This window comes from Panicum hallii, chromosome 6, assembly GCF_002211085.1.
Source record: "Panicum hallii strain FIL2 chromosome 6, PHallii_v3.1, whole genome shotgun sequence".
Classification (NCBI taxonomy): Eukaryota; Viridiplantae; Streptophyta; class Magnoliopsida; order Poales; family Poaceae; genus Panicum; species Panicum hallii.
In genome coordinates this window covers 37,459,106-37,471,851 of record NC_038047.1, presented here as the reverse complement: position 1 = coordinate 37,471,851, position 12,746 = coordinate 37,459,106, and the positions used below count along the sequence as shown (strand labels likewise).

The following is a 12,746-nucleotide window of genomic DNA, read 5'->3' as shown; positions in this document are numbered from 1 at the left end:
CAAATAGAGTATTTGTTGGAGATGCTCCAAGAGCATCTCCAGCAATGACTCTCAAATCGCATCTTCAGCAATGACTCTCAAATCAGACTCTTTATTTCTTGAGCAAAGGCTTCCTCTATAGGCTAATTTTTTAACCTCGACTCCAGTAGTGGTCTCTAAATCTTACCCTCTTCTTTTAATCTAAAGGGTAAGATTCATTTGTTGGTAGATAGGAGGCTTACTACAGAACCCCCTCTAGGAATAGAAGGTGGAGGAAGAAATTTGGAAAACATCTGAGATGAGGATTTTAATAGAGGATCTACTGGAACGACTAGAACGTGATCTCCGCTGGTTGCCTGTTGTTGCCGCCGCGCCACGGGACCGCAGCATGACTGCATGAGCAGATCGAGTAACGAGCAGTGGTCTTGCTGCTGCAGCACTATTCTTCCTTGTTGGGTGCTGCTACCTGACTGTGTTTGTGTGTCCGTGTGCGATGAGTCAATAATCATTGCCAATAACTTGCCCTCAGTACCCGCAGAAAAAAACTTGCCCTCAAAAAAAATCATTGTTACTTGACTGTTATGTAACAACGACTGTGTTTATCGTTCGTGGATTATATATGTATATATATCAATTTTACTGCGTTTACTGTGATGCATAAATGTATATACATGACTAGATTTGTACCCGTACGTTGCTACAGATGAAACAAATTATATCTATGAAGATTAATTTTCATCATATAAAAATGTATGTGACGACATATGGTAATTGAGGCTTACACCTTATCTTAAACAACATTCATGCTCAAGAACATATTCCAAAATCCAAAGTACGCAAATAAATTATCCCCGAATACATAAAGCTAGATTTGCAATAAAAATGAATTTACAGATATTGCACAAGCACATTGGACATATATGGAGTTTATTTTCAAACACGGTACACATCTTGTTCTATTGACCAAAAATGAAGTTTGAAGACATTAGAAAAAAAAGGGGGGGGGGGGGGGGGCGGGCAAGGCATAATTTTCAAGAAGCTACAAACCAGCTTTAGAGCATCAAGAGCAGTTGAGGCAACAGTGTGTGGTCCGCACTTCTTAATTGATGCTGAGTCGCCATGGCAGTGCAAATCAACCAAGAGAAACTGCATGAAGAGAACAAATATTCTATTTCGACCAAAGGCATCAGAGAACAAATATTCATCCTTGTTAGTTCCTGCGTTGTTGAGCAATTCAGAATTTCAGACCATAATCAGAACTATAGATATAATGACCTGCCACATTGGGAATTCCTGAGCCAACCTCATTGCAAAAGAACCTTCACAGACAAATAGTTTGTTAGTAACATGGTTCACAAGCAAAACATAAAGGTATCAAGGTTTGTTGCTCAAGTGCAAACTCATAACAAAATGTGAAATGCGCCAATACATGATGGCAAATTACAGGCACATATTGAGCACTGTCCATTTACCCCAGTTTTTCCTGCTCCCAAGGATGCCATGAAGGAGAACAACTGTTGGTGGATCAGGTATTGATTTGTCCATAAATGAATTCCACTGTACCTGAAATTAAGAGTTGAATTTGATTTATCTCGAATTCTTGATAGCACAAGAACATTTCAACATTGAGCTAGTGTTACAACTAATGACAGATCATGGAAGTGAAAGAAAAACTTACAAGGTTCCCTTGGAGCAGTTCATAGGCCTGCAGGTGAACAGAAAACATTTGTTAGCACAAGGGTGGAGGACTTCTCCCGTACAAATACTCTGAAAGCTTCCATACCAGAACTCCAGCATGCTTGTCAACATCAGGTTGATAAGCAATTCTTGTGTCAGCCAAAGCCATTTGACCACAATTGCATGGACGGCACACCGAGGATCTTGAATTCATATTAGACGACATCAGCAAGCGATGGGTATGAAAATTCTCCTGAAACCAAGAGGCAAATGTACAAACACAGAGAAAAGTTCAGATCCTGTTGACTATAAATAAATGAGATAATTTGGGCATAAAACAATAACACATGCAAGCAAGCAAATGTTCATGTAATAAAATTTTCTATGTCGTAAACTCTTCATCACAACCCTGCTTGAGCTCCAGATCTACCTTCTATTGCGTCATATGTGTTTTATGGACTAAAAACACCAAGACAGAACAATATGGTAGACCTAGTAAATACTAATTAACAAGTGTGGCATATATACTCTCTAGTTATGGTCATAGTAAGAAATCGTTTTGCAGTTTAGAACCCCCATTTATAATTGCCCGCAGAAGACTTAAGTTTACCACAGCAAACACTTAAAGTGTTCTAAACTGATCACAGAAAACTTATGTTAACCACATCAGACTATACTGATCGCTACAGCAAACACTTATAATTGCCACAGAATAAATTAATGACTCGTCACTACAGCCATAAGAAGCAGTAACAACGAGTAACAACGACTAATATGTCCATAACGGCACCCTGAAACTTTCATCCTTCTAGTGTCTCCAGGTGATATATCATATTTTAGGACAATTATACGGCAACAGAATGAGATCAACATGGTCCTCGCTATGAAATCAAACAATCGAAGCACATCGGTGAAAATGCAAGAAATGCACAGTTTGCACGCTTCAATAGCAGTGAGATTCTGCGGTGAAGCTGAACCCAGTTGCATCTACATTAGGCCGATCACCAATTCACCACTCGCCACCTTCACACCCTCAAAAATTGCACCAAAACCTCCTGTTTAGCTTCAACCCAACAACGCGATGCGGCAGCACCCATCACCCGACCCAGAATTAGCCCCTACAAATAACACGACCACTGCGAGCGAACACAGGATGATTTTGGCCACCCAGAGCAAGCGAAGAAGAGCCCGTGGCCGCGCCGCGCGAACCCTAGCACCCCGTCGCGGTGCGGAGAGGGCCGCGGCGCCGAGCGCGGCCCTCCGCGGTTCCGCGGAGAGCGCCCGCGGCGGCGGCGGCACCATCAGATCACCGTCGAGTGTGGGTCAGCAGCGGCAGATGTTTGGCGGCATGCGGAGCGGCGTGGCCATGGCCGTGGCGGTGGCGCGCCTGCCGTTTCCCCGCGCGCGGGGCGGGGAAGGGCGGGGTCGGCACGGAAAGCTCCGGTGTGGCAAAGGCGAAGCCGTTTTGTGGGTCGGCGGGGCGATTGGCCGACCGTAGGAGGCCGGCGGCGTGCCTGCCGTTCCCCTACGCGGGGGCGGGGAAGGGAAGGCCGCGTGGCGCTTGAGCTGCGCGAGCTCGCGCGAAGCCTATCCATGGCGCTAGAGGGCAGGGGAGGCGGCGGAGGGGGTGCTCACCGTGGGCGGCCGAGAAGCTCGGCCGGGGGCTGGGCTTGCGCCGCGAGGTCGAGGGGTGGTGGGGGGCGTTCCGGCGGTGGATTTGAAGGGCAAGGACGAGGGGGAGGCCGGAGCCGTCCGCGTGCAGAGTTCCGGCCGCGGTGTCGACGGCGACGGGCGGGGGAGACTGGAGGAGATCCGGCTACGGCGTCGTGCATGAATGCCTTCCTTCCGAGGACATACATGCGCGATCAGATTTCTTGCGCAGTGTAAGATACGGTATCACCCTGGAGCAGGGGCGGAACAGTATAGGTGCCTGGGTGTACAGATCCCAATAATTTGGACAAAATATTTTTAGCAAATATGTATATACATATAGATGTACACATAACTGGGTCAGATCGTATTTATTTGAGTCCGAATTAGAGAAATAGGCCCGTGGGCCGGCCCGCTATCTCAGCCTCACGATGCCAATCCCCTTCGCGGCTCCGCGACAATGCGACGGTGCGACTCCGGAGTTCGGCGCCCGTTCCTCTCCTCGACGGATCTCCCCCCCATCCGGTTTCTGCTGCTGCGCCGCTGCTAGGCTAAGGTTGGCAGCACCGCAGCGGATCTGACGGAGCCATGGAACGGAGGGCGCATCGGCGTCGGCGGCAGCCGCAGGGCCATGCCTGCTGTTGCTACACAGCCGGTGACCATGACGGACTGCACGGCGGCGACGGCGGGTGCCGGAATGCGCGGAAGCGCCGGAAGCATCACCGGCCGCGGCAGGCACAAATGCGGAGGATGCCAAGCCAATGGCTGGCGCAGGCGTCGAGCAGGTTGCATCAACCACGGCCACGGGAAGTTCAGAGGCTGCACCACCAAAGGTTTGTGGAAATTGCATCTGTGACTTGGTGTATTCAGCCATTCAGTTGGTTCGGTAGTTTGATGTGGCATATTTGTTTAATTCTAGGCACCAAAAAGATGGAAAGTTATGGATTTGAAATCATTGTGGACTAGAGCAGCAAATAAACCCAAATCATCTACAGCCAGTGCCTCCACACCATTACTGCAAACTGTGGAAAGTAGAATCAAGATTGCAAATGTTTCTTTGAGCAACTTGGGATGTTGTTGGCAGCCATCGGGAATTCTTGCAAGAGGTTGCAAATGCTTCGAGTTGCTCAAGCGGAGCATGTTATTGAAGCATTAGAGTTGGGTGAAATTGAAAGTGACCGTGGTTTGAATCAAGAAATGGGTTTGGTAGGCCAGTGATACTCGATGGGGATCTCACTACAAAACGATACAACATATTATTCTCATGCATCACCCTATCCGAAAGGTGCTGCAAGAAATTGGAGATGATCCTGAATACAAAGAATCAGGGAAGGCTGAAATGGCGTTGTGTTCACTTGAGTCATTTGAATTTGTGTTCCTTGCATATTTGTTGGACACCATATTTGGCTACACAGATGATCTTAATTGTGCTTTGCAAAAGAGAGATCAGGACATTGTTAATGCTATTTCTCTCATATCTTTAGCAAAGACTCAGCTTGAGTTATTGCGGGAGGATGATGGATGGGAGAGCTTTCTTGCTGATGCCACTTCTTTTTTTTAAAGCACAAAATAGATGTTTCCAAAATGGATGACATATACAAGTCAGCTGGAAGGTCAATGAGGAAGTATATCAAACTCAAAAATTATCATCGTTTCAAAGTTGACATGTTTTTAGGCATCATTGATAGGCAACTTAAGGAGCTGAATGATAGGTTCGACGAGGTAAGCACTGATTTACTTGTCTATATATCCTCATTCAATCCCAAGGATTCATTTGCTGCATTCGACAAGGAGAATTTGATGAAACTTGCTAAACTTTATCCCAAAGATTTCTCAATCATTGAGTTGAGACGTCTATCCTATCAACTTGGTAAATTCATTATTGATGTGCGTGGTGATGAAAGATTTAGGAAAGTGAAGAATATTGCCGAGCTTTCAGTCTTACCTGTTAAAATAGATAAACATGCCATACACTCATATGTGTACAAGCTTTTGAGATTAGCGTTGTTGCTACCCGTTGCAACAACAAGCGTTGAAAGGGCATTTTCAGCTTTGAATTTTGTGAAGAAGAAGCTAAGAAATAGCATGGGGATGTTCCATTTATTGAGAAGGAATTTTTCCTACGTGTTGCTGATGAAGATATCATCTCCCGTTTCCAAAAGCCACCTCGTCGAGTTAATTTGTAACTTTTTTAATGAGTCGATAGTTTCAAAATATTGTATAGATAATAGATTAAGGAACCATTTATACTCTATCATGTAACTTTAACTTTTTTTTCATGATCTTTTATATTTGGTGATTGTTCGATTCGCTAAGACGTATGTACGCTCTGCGTCCGCTACTGCGTTGGAGTACTAGAGTCAGCAGTGAAACGACAAGCGCCGTTGAAATTCTCTCGTCTCGCTTACCCAGTACGGACTTGCTTCGCAAGCCAGCCGAGCCTAGCTAGCCTCGCTCCCATCCCCCGAGATCCGCTTCCGTGGTCCGACGCGGGCCCGCCTTGGACTCGGTCCGCGACGTTTGCCGTAGGAAGCGCGCGGGCCCACCTGTCACGGGGTTCACGTAGATTCCCGCGTACGTGGGTAGGTCTCCTTGTAAAAATTGTAGGCAAAAAAAAACTTTATTTTTGCCAAGTGCTCTGGGCGTAAGTGGAGGCGGCTTTGCGTGTCAGCTTGGGACTCTGGGCAGGCGGGGCCCACCCGCGAGGAAAGCGCGGGAAGCGGCGGCCACCAGCGCGTGGTCGCGGTAGGACGGCCTCCGCTCGTGCTGTGGCCCGCGCCCGTCGCAGACACGGAGGTCCGGCGGCGGGCGCGCGGCCCACGTGCAGGGCCGCGACCGCTTTCCTCCTAGCAGGGCCACCACCACCCGGTCACTCCGCGCCCCTTCAGCAACCAATTAATTTCATTAGTAAAATCCTGCGAGGGGTTCGCGTTAGGTGAGCGCCGATGATTATGTTACTGACGTGTCCGCTTGATGCACGCTAATTATGAGTACCCTTCGGCCGCGGGGTTCCAGCTGATCCAGTGGTTTCACCGATCCCTTTCCGCGATTTTTTTTTTGCATCTGGTGGCTTCACGTGATGTGTCTGGCCGTGTCATCCTGTTTATATTCATTTTTTTAATTATTATTATTATTCCGCGACGGAACCGCTTTCCCGTTGCTCGTTCTGCCTTTCGAATCGCTCGTCGCGCTGCGCGACGGGGTCACGTGCTGTCCGCGTCACCGTGGCCCCGCTGCTAAGTGCTAACCGACCCTGCCAGTGGGGTCCGCCTGTCACAGGCCCCGCGCCATCACCAGTTTCCGTTTTTTTCCCTCCCTAAAATAATGTTCGGGCTGACGAGAAGGATTAGGAAGGAGATGGCGGTTCCATCGGATTCTTCAAGTTAGTTTTGGTCAAGCTTTGTCCGCTGCCCGGTGCTGGGGCGCGTGGCGAGCGGTAGCCTCGCTCCTCGCCCTGTTTACTTCTGCTCTTTTTTTTCTGTGAATCTGAATTCAATTGACTTGGTGCGGATTCAACTCGTACTACCTTTCTAGTTTGTTTCTTATTACCGTGTTTCTTACCTCGCTGTTGATGGCTTCACTTGTTGCCTCAGCAGCCTCCTGCTAGACAGCAGGATTGGCACTTTCCATTCTTTCAGAGCCGCAGGTTGTCTCTTGGAATTTGAATTTGCCCTGGTGCAAATAGGATGCTTCTGGTGAAACGTGCACGACTCGTACCAACGGCATCAGCTAAGCAATGGGCTGGAAAGTTCAGAGAGTTTTTTTTTCTTTGTCTACCGGCAGTGGTAGCATCTATATATTTATATATATATATATTTGAAACGAAGAGTGGTAGCATCTTCCCTGACATGAAGGCTGGGGTCTGATCTTCTCCGCTTTTTCCCCCTAGGAAGTTAAAGGAATAACACTTGTGTTTCTGCTCTCCTCGCCGCTGTGTTTACAAGTCTAGAATGAAAAAGCAGGACATAAAGAGTTGGAATGCAAAGTCATCCATCTGGGTGTGCAGAGTAGAGAAATTGCCCAATAGAACTTACATATTTACAAGTGAGCATGCACTTAACAAGCTGGGGAATTGGATACGCTGCACCTCAGGCCTTTTCCGCAACGCAACTGTCCCAAACTGAATCGATGGTTGCCAGCTGGTTTGTAAAGGCAATTGATCCGCTAGAGCTGCACTTCGACCGCATGGAACAATCTGCGTAGCTCTGTCTCCTTCAGGATACATGGTTTCAAATGCTTGGGTCATCCCTTGGATGCCACAATACATACATACATACATCGAACCCAGAGGCGCGTACAGGGGCAACTCCATGGCAGCAGAAGAGAGGAAGGACCCCAGCAGAAAATCATCCGAGCCAAAGCTTCAGACCCGAACCCACATGGAGGCCATACGAAGGCAATGAACATTCGGAATTCCCCAAACTGGAACGAATTTCTCCCCCAATCGAAGAACCCCAGCAGTGCCCCAATCACCACCCCACTGAATCCTCACCCCAAGCCAGCGAAGATCTCGCGCTCCCCCACGAACAAAACGGAAAAAATGAAAAATCAAGTAGGAGCCGTATCCGCACGGGACTTTGTATATATCTGCCAATGATCAGAAGCGGAAGAGAAGGGGAGGGGAGGGGGTTGAAGAGAGAGGGGGAGATGCTCACCGGAGGACGGGGCCGGCGGCGGCCATGGAGGCGTGGCGGGCAAGGCAGCGCGCGGCGCAACGCAACCACCCGCCGCGTCAAGGAAGGGGGCTTTTAATTTTCCTGGGGAGAGAAGGAAACGAATTCGGTGACCCGGGGAGTCGAGTCGGACTCGCCCGGACACCAGACTTGCTGCGTGGACACAGCCCCCCTTCACTTCTCCTCTTCCGACCCCCACCTCCCTTTATAAGCGCCCCCACACCCCCCCCGCGCGGCGGCCCTCCCTTCCCTGATCCCGTCTCTCTCGCCTAGTCGCGCCCTGTCCAAGAAAGCAGCCTCATCTCTCTCATCTGGAGACCGACGCATCTCCACCTCTCCAAGGAACAGAGAGAGGGAGAGGACGCCGGGGCGGCGCTTGGCGGCCGGTTTTTGTGTTCGGCGGGCGGGGTTCGGAATCTCATGGCGGCGGCGGTGGCGGTGGAAGCGGAGCTGGATCCGGTGGCGGTCCGCGCCGCGCAGATTCTCGTCAGCCTCCGGTTCCGGAAGCTGCGGGAGCGGCCGGAGTGGCTCCCGGCGCCGGCGGGCGAGGCCTCCTCGCCCGCGCCGGCGCTGGAGGTGCCGGCGGGGTGGGCGAGGCGCCGGCCGCGGAGCCGCGGGAGGCACGGGTCGGCGGCTCCCTGGAGGAAGGCGCTTCGGGAGCTGGACCTCGCCGCCGCGGGATCCGCCGGGGAGGAAAGGGACTACGCGGCGCCGGCGCGGCGGCCGGCGGAGGCTGCGGCCGGATCCGGCTCGCCGTCCACGAGCTCCGCCGGCCGCGCGGCGCGCCACGCGGACGGGAAGGCGGCGGCGCACGCGGCAAAGGAGCCCATGAAGGCGTCGAGCCCCGACACGCCGCTGGACTACGGCGCCGGCGGATCCGGCGCGTCGTCGAGCGCGGACGACGCGGCGCGGCCGCATGCGAAGCGGAGGGCGCCGGGCGCGCGCGGATCTGGCGGCGGCGGCGCGTCGTGCGCCGACGACGACGATGGCTGCAGCTCGCCGGCGAAGCGGGCGCGGGTGCTGGCAGCCGACGACGAGGAGCCAATCCCGACGGTAAGAGCCAATTCCTGTCCTTCGTGTGTGTTTAATTTCTGGCTGCTCACCTTCCCCTTCTCCCCGCTGCCACGCGCCGTTCCCGACCCTCCCGCGCGTCGGCGCGGCAGGGGCTGGAGGTCTCCCTTGCGCCAACGCTGCAGCTACGCGCCCACCGTGCACATCGTCGCCATGGCGTCCCTGGTCGGGCGGCCATGACCTGGTCGGCAGTGTCTGCCTGACGCCTTGCTCTTTGCCCCCTCGTGTTGCTGATGTGATTGCTTGCTCGGTGGTGATTTGGCTCTGTTTGTTGCCTTGTGCCGCTAAACTTTAGGTGTTTGATGGAATGCCAGCTCAAGCTGATTGCTGTTTTGGCAATAGTTTGCTTGCTGTTAGACATCTTTTTGAGCATCTAGCACTGCCGAAATTCTTTTTTCCCCTTAAAGTGCCCCTCTACCAAATTAGAGATGAAGTTATCGCTGCTCAGCCTTGCAATATCTGTTGGATTTCTCATCGTCGGATGAAGCCAACGAACTTGTTCTTTTAAATCCTCCATGCCATTGATTTGCCGTTAAAATCTAGCGATGTTTCCTTTTCAACATCTGCTATGCATGAATTCCAATCGGTTGAGTGTATGTTTCCTTTCTCCTAACTGAAATCCGCTTTGCTTGGTTTCGTGCAGGGACCGAGTACGCAGAGCGAAACACGCGCATCCATCACCAAGGGCCTCGCGTTCGACCTGGACCTCAACCTTCCGCCGCCGTCGGACGACGACAACGCCTGTCCGGACGCCTGCTGATCCAGGGACGGATGAAAAATTTTGCTGACGAAGAGTTCGCGCTCGTGGAAATAAACCCAACCCTACACTCGAGTTGTACATAAAGGAGGGCTGGCCAGTCGGGAGGTGCTGCTAAGGGGAGCGGCCTTCATAGATTATTATTGCGAAGTGCGAGGCTGATGAGGATGATCAGGAGGCGGTGGTTTCACTGGATCCTTGAGGTTAATTTTAGTCAGCTTTGTTGGTTGCCCGGTGCTGGCGTGTGGCGAACAGTAGGTTCGCTCACTGCCCTGTTTAGTTCTGCTCTTCTTTTTTTTGTGAATCTGAATTCAATTCAACTGATACGGAACAACAACACATACCTATAGTTCATTTCTTCAGTTTCTGATCTCTGTTGATGATTGTCTATTTCGTCTTGCTGCTTCTCCTGTCTTTTTTTTTTTGGGGAAAGATCTGCTTCTCCTATTCTTATGCATCAGAATTTGCACATTTCATCGTTTCCAGAGCCACAGTGTTCTCTGTTGGCCTGTGAATTTGCCTTGGCGCTGCAAATAGGATGCTTGTGGTGAAATGTGCAGGACCCCCGTGGCAATGGGCTGGAAAGTACAGTGATCCTCGCAGGCTGTGCCCTGTGCTGTGTGAGGTGGTGTTTGTTGCTGTGGACTCATTGCAGCCGCAGTTGGATGGATCCTATTTATTAATAGATCAATTGCTTCAGATCTAATGTGGAAAAAAGCTGGAGTGGCATGCTGCCTTTGGTTTGTACGAAGAAAATGGCCTGCTACCAATGCTTGCGAGTGTTTGTCGTATGCAAGATAGCACGTGAGGTGAGGTCTTCTGGGTTCAGAGTAAACTCGGTCAGAGTCCGGTATCACCCCGATCGTGCTCAGAGTGCCTGTCTACCACTTTGGCAAGCTTGGTGTTGGTGCCCATGCAGCCTAAATTCGGAATCATGCAGCCTAAAGTCGGCACGCGCGACTATCACTGTATCATCGTACCTATCTACTGGAACACGTTCTAAATAAAATAAAATATTTTAAAATAAGATAAAAATTTTATTTTGTTCTGAAATATTTTTATTTCCAGCAGACATGTACGATGATACAGCAGCTAGTCGCACGTATGTTTGGACATCAATTAAAAGTATTAAATATAGTCTAATTATAAAATCAGTTGCATAAATAGATGCTAATTCATGAGACGAATCCATTAAATCTAATTAGTTCATAATTTGATCATATTGTGCTACATTAAACATGTACCAATGATAGATTAGTAGATTTAATAGATTCGTCTCGTAAATTAGCACAGTTTATACAATTCATTTTATAGTTAGTTCATATTTAATCCTTCTATTTAGCATTTAAATATCCAATGTAATTCAGACTAAAAATTAGTCTGAGGATCAAATACCCCTCGCAATCATGCGATCCTCACTGCTGCAGCCCTCACAAGTCAGAATTCACAAGTGGTGGTTGTTTGAGCAGGAGGCGCCGTGGCGGGCGATGGAGCAGGGATGGTGGAACCGGTCGTCAGCCAACACACGACGTGTACGTACTAATCGTGCCGACAAAGAAGAGCGTGACCTCACCTAGTCACCTGCATGCACCGCACGGCATCTTTCCCCTGCCTTTCCCTTTCCCCTGCTTTATTTTTTCCTGCATGGCATAGAAAAAGACAGATATGTATACCACTATCTAACGGTGCCTATCTAACACTCACAGATCTCTTTTACGTGTTCCAGAAAAAGGAAACGAAAATAAAAAAATATTTCATATGTATTCTAAAAAACAGAGATCTTCGATTATTCATAGTAAGAGGTTTATAAACAAGATCCGCATTGCATTGAGCACCAAAAGAAGGGGCACTGTGTAGCTCCAACACCTAAAAACAAAACAGCTGAATAACCCCCAACGCTCAAGAACGAAACAAACTAAGAGCGCACAGACGATCTACGAAAGGGTTTATTCAGTTTGTTTATTGTTGCCCTGCGGAAATCTAGGAGGGAAAATGATGGTTGTTAATCCTCAGAAACTTGACCCAAGCAAGTGTCAAGAGGATCAGCGGGTCGCTGTCCGAAGTTGGCACATACTACAAAGGAGCCATTCTATAAACATAGTTCGAAAAGGACTTGATAGTGGAAAATTCCTAGCTTAGAGCAAACTCAGGTCTGTCACCACAATGGAGCCACTGTAACACCCTGCAGAGAAAACAGTGCCAGTTGAAGCAAACATGGCGCTTAAAAAGTGGAACAGAACAGGGAGCATTGTTTTCATGATGTAATGTAAAGCGTGATTCTTATACGAAAATGAAAAATCTGCTTACTTCAGATTAAAGATCTGCTCGGAAGATCAGCATTACAATATTGACATGGTGTCCGGTGGCTACAGATTGTTATCTACCAACAGAGACAAATTCTAGATGAGACTACTAGGATGCAAAACAATATCGAGACATTGAGAGGAAGAGTTCACCTTCAAGACAGCGCCTTTATATCCTGGCGCATTGCTTTAGTATCCAATAATTCATCCCCGGAGTCATCAATATCAACTTGGCCAAGCTTGAAGTTCATGTGAACATCTAAAATGACAATTCTCGATGCGCTGATAAGAGAGATGCCCTAAATAGAACGGAACATCACTTTTGCATATGCAGTTGTTAAATTGGTCCACTATCAATTCTCTGTCTTCTTGACTAGCATCACCAGAGATCATGAAAATCTCTTTCCCCAGCCTTTCACCTTAACCAGCAGACTTTCCAAACATTTCATCGGAAGTATTTGTGGGCTAAAAGCAAGTGATTTCTCTCCTGCAGAAATAGCAAGTGACAGTATATTCATGAAAAACCTGGCCTTCACCCCATCTCTTACATTGATGGGATCAATCATACAATCAACTGACATATTTGTCAAGGTCTTAGCCCTATACTCAGCATTCGCTTCTGAAATTTCTGACAGA

General features: G+C 49.1%; 2 protein-coding genes across 3 annotated transcripts; one reads left to right on the top strand and one right to left on the bottom strand.

Moving 5' to 3' along the window:
• Positions 1–994: 994 nt before the first annotated feature.
• LOC112897499 lies at positions 995–7,679 on the bottom strand. Of its 2 annotated transcripts, XM_025965805.1 has the most exons (6): positions 7,341–7,679; positions 6,868–7,251; positions 1,763–1,909; positions 1,658–1,684; positions 1,452–1,542; positions 995–1,298 (listed from the first exon to the last, which is right to left on the bottom strand). In XM_025965805.1, the coding sequence occupies exons 3-6, from the start codon at positions 1,880–1,882 to the stop codon at positions 1,222–1,224; spliced, it is 315 nt and encodes a 104-aa protein (XP_025821590.1). In that variant the 5' UTR covers positions 1,883–1,909; positions 6,868–7,251; positions 7,341–7,679; the 3' UTR covers positions 995–1,221. The 2 variants fall into 2 exon arrangements, with proteins under 2 accessions (XP_025821590.1, XP_025821591.1); XM_025965806.1 differs by lacking the exons at positions 6,868–7,251; positions 7,341–7,679 and adding an exon at positions 3,292–3,524.
• Positions 7,680–8,214: 535 nt separating this feature from the next.
• On the top strand, positions 8,215–10,181 carry LOC112897498 (translation initiation factor IF-2-like). Its single transcript, XM_025965803.1, has 2 exons — positions 8,215–9,032; positions 9,694–10,181. Exons 1-2 carry the CDS (start codon positions 8,400–8,402, stop codon positions 9,808–9,810), a joined length of 750 nt encoding a protein of 249 aa, XP_025821588.1. The 5' UTR covers positions 8,215–8,399; the 3' UTR covers positions 9,811–10,181.
• The last annotated feature ends 2,565 nt before the right edge of the window (positions 10,182–12,746 follow it).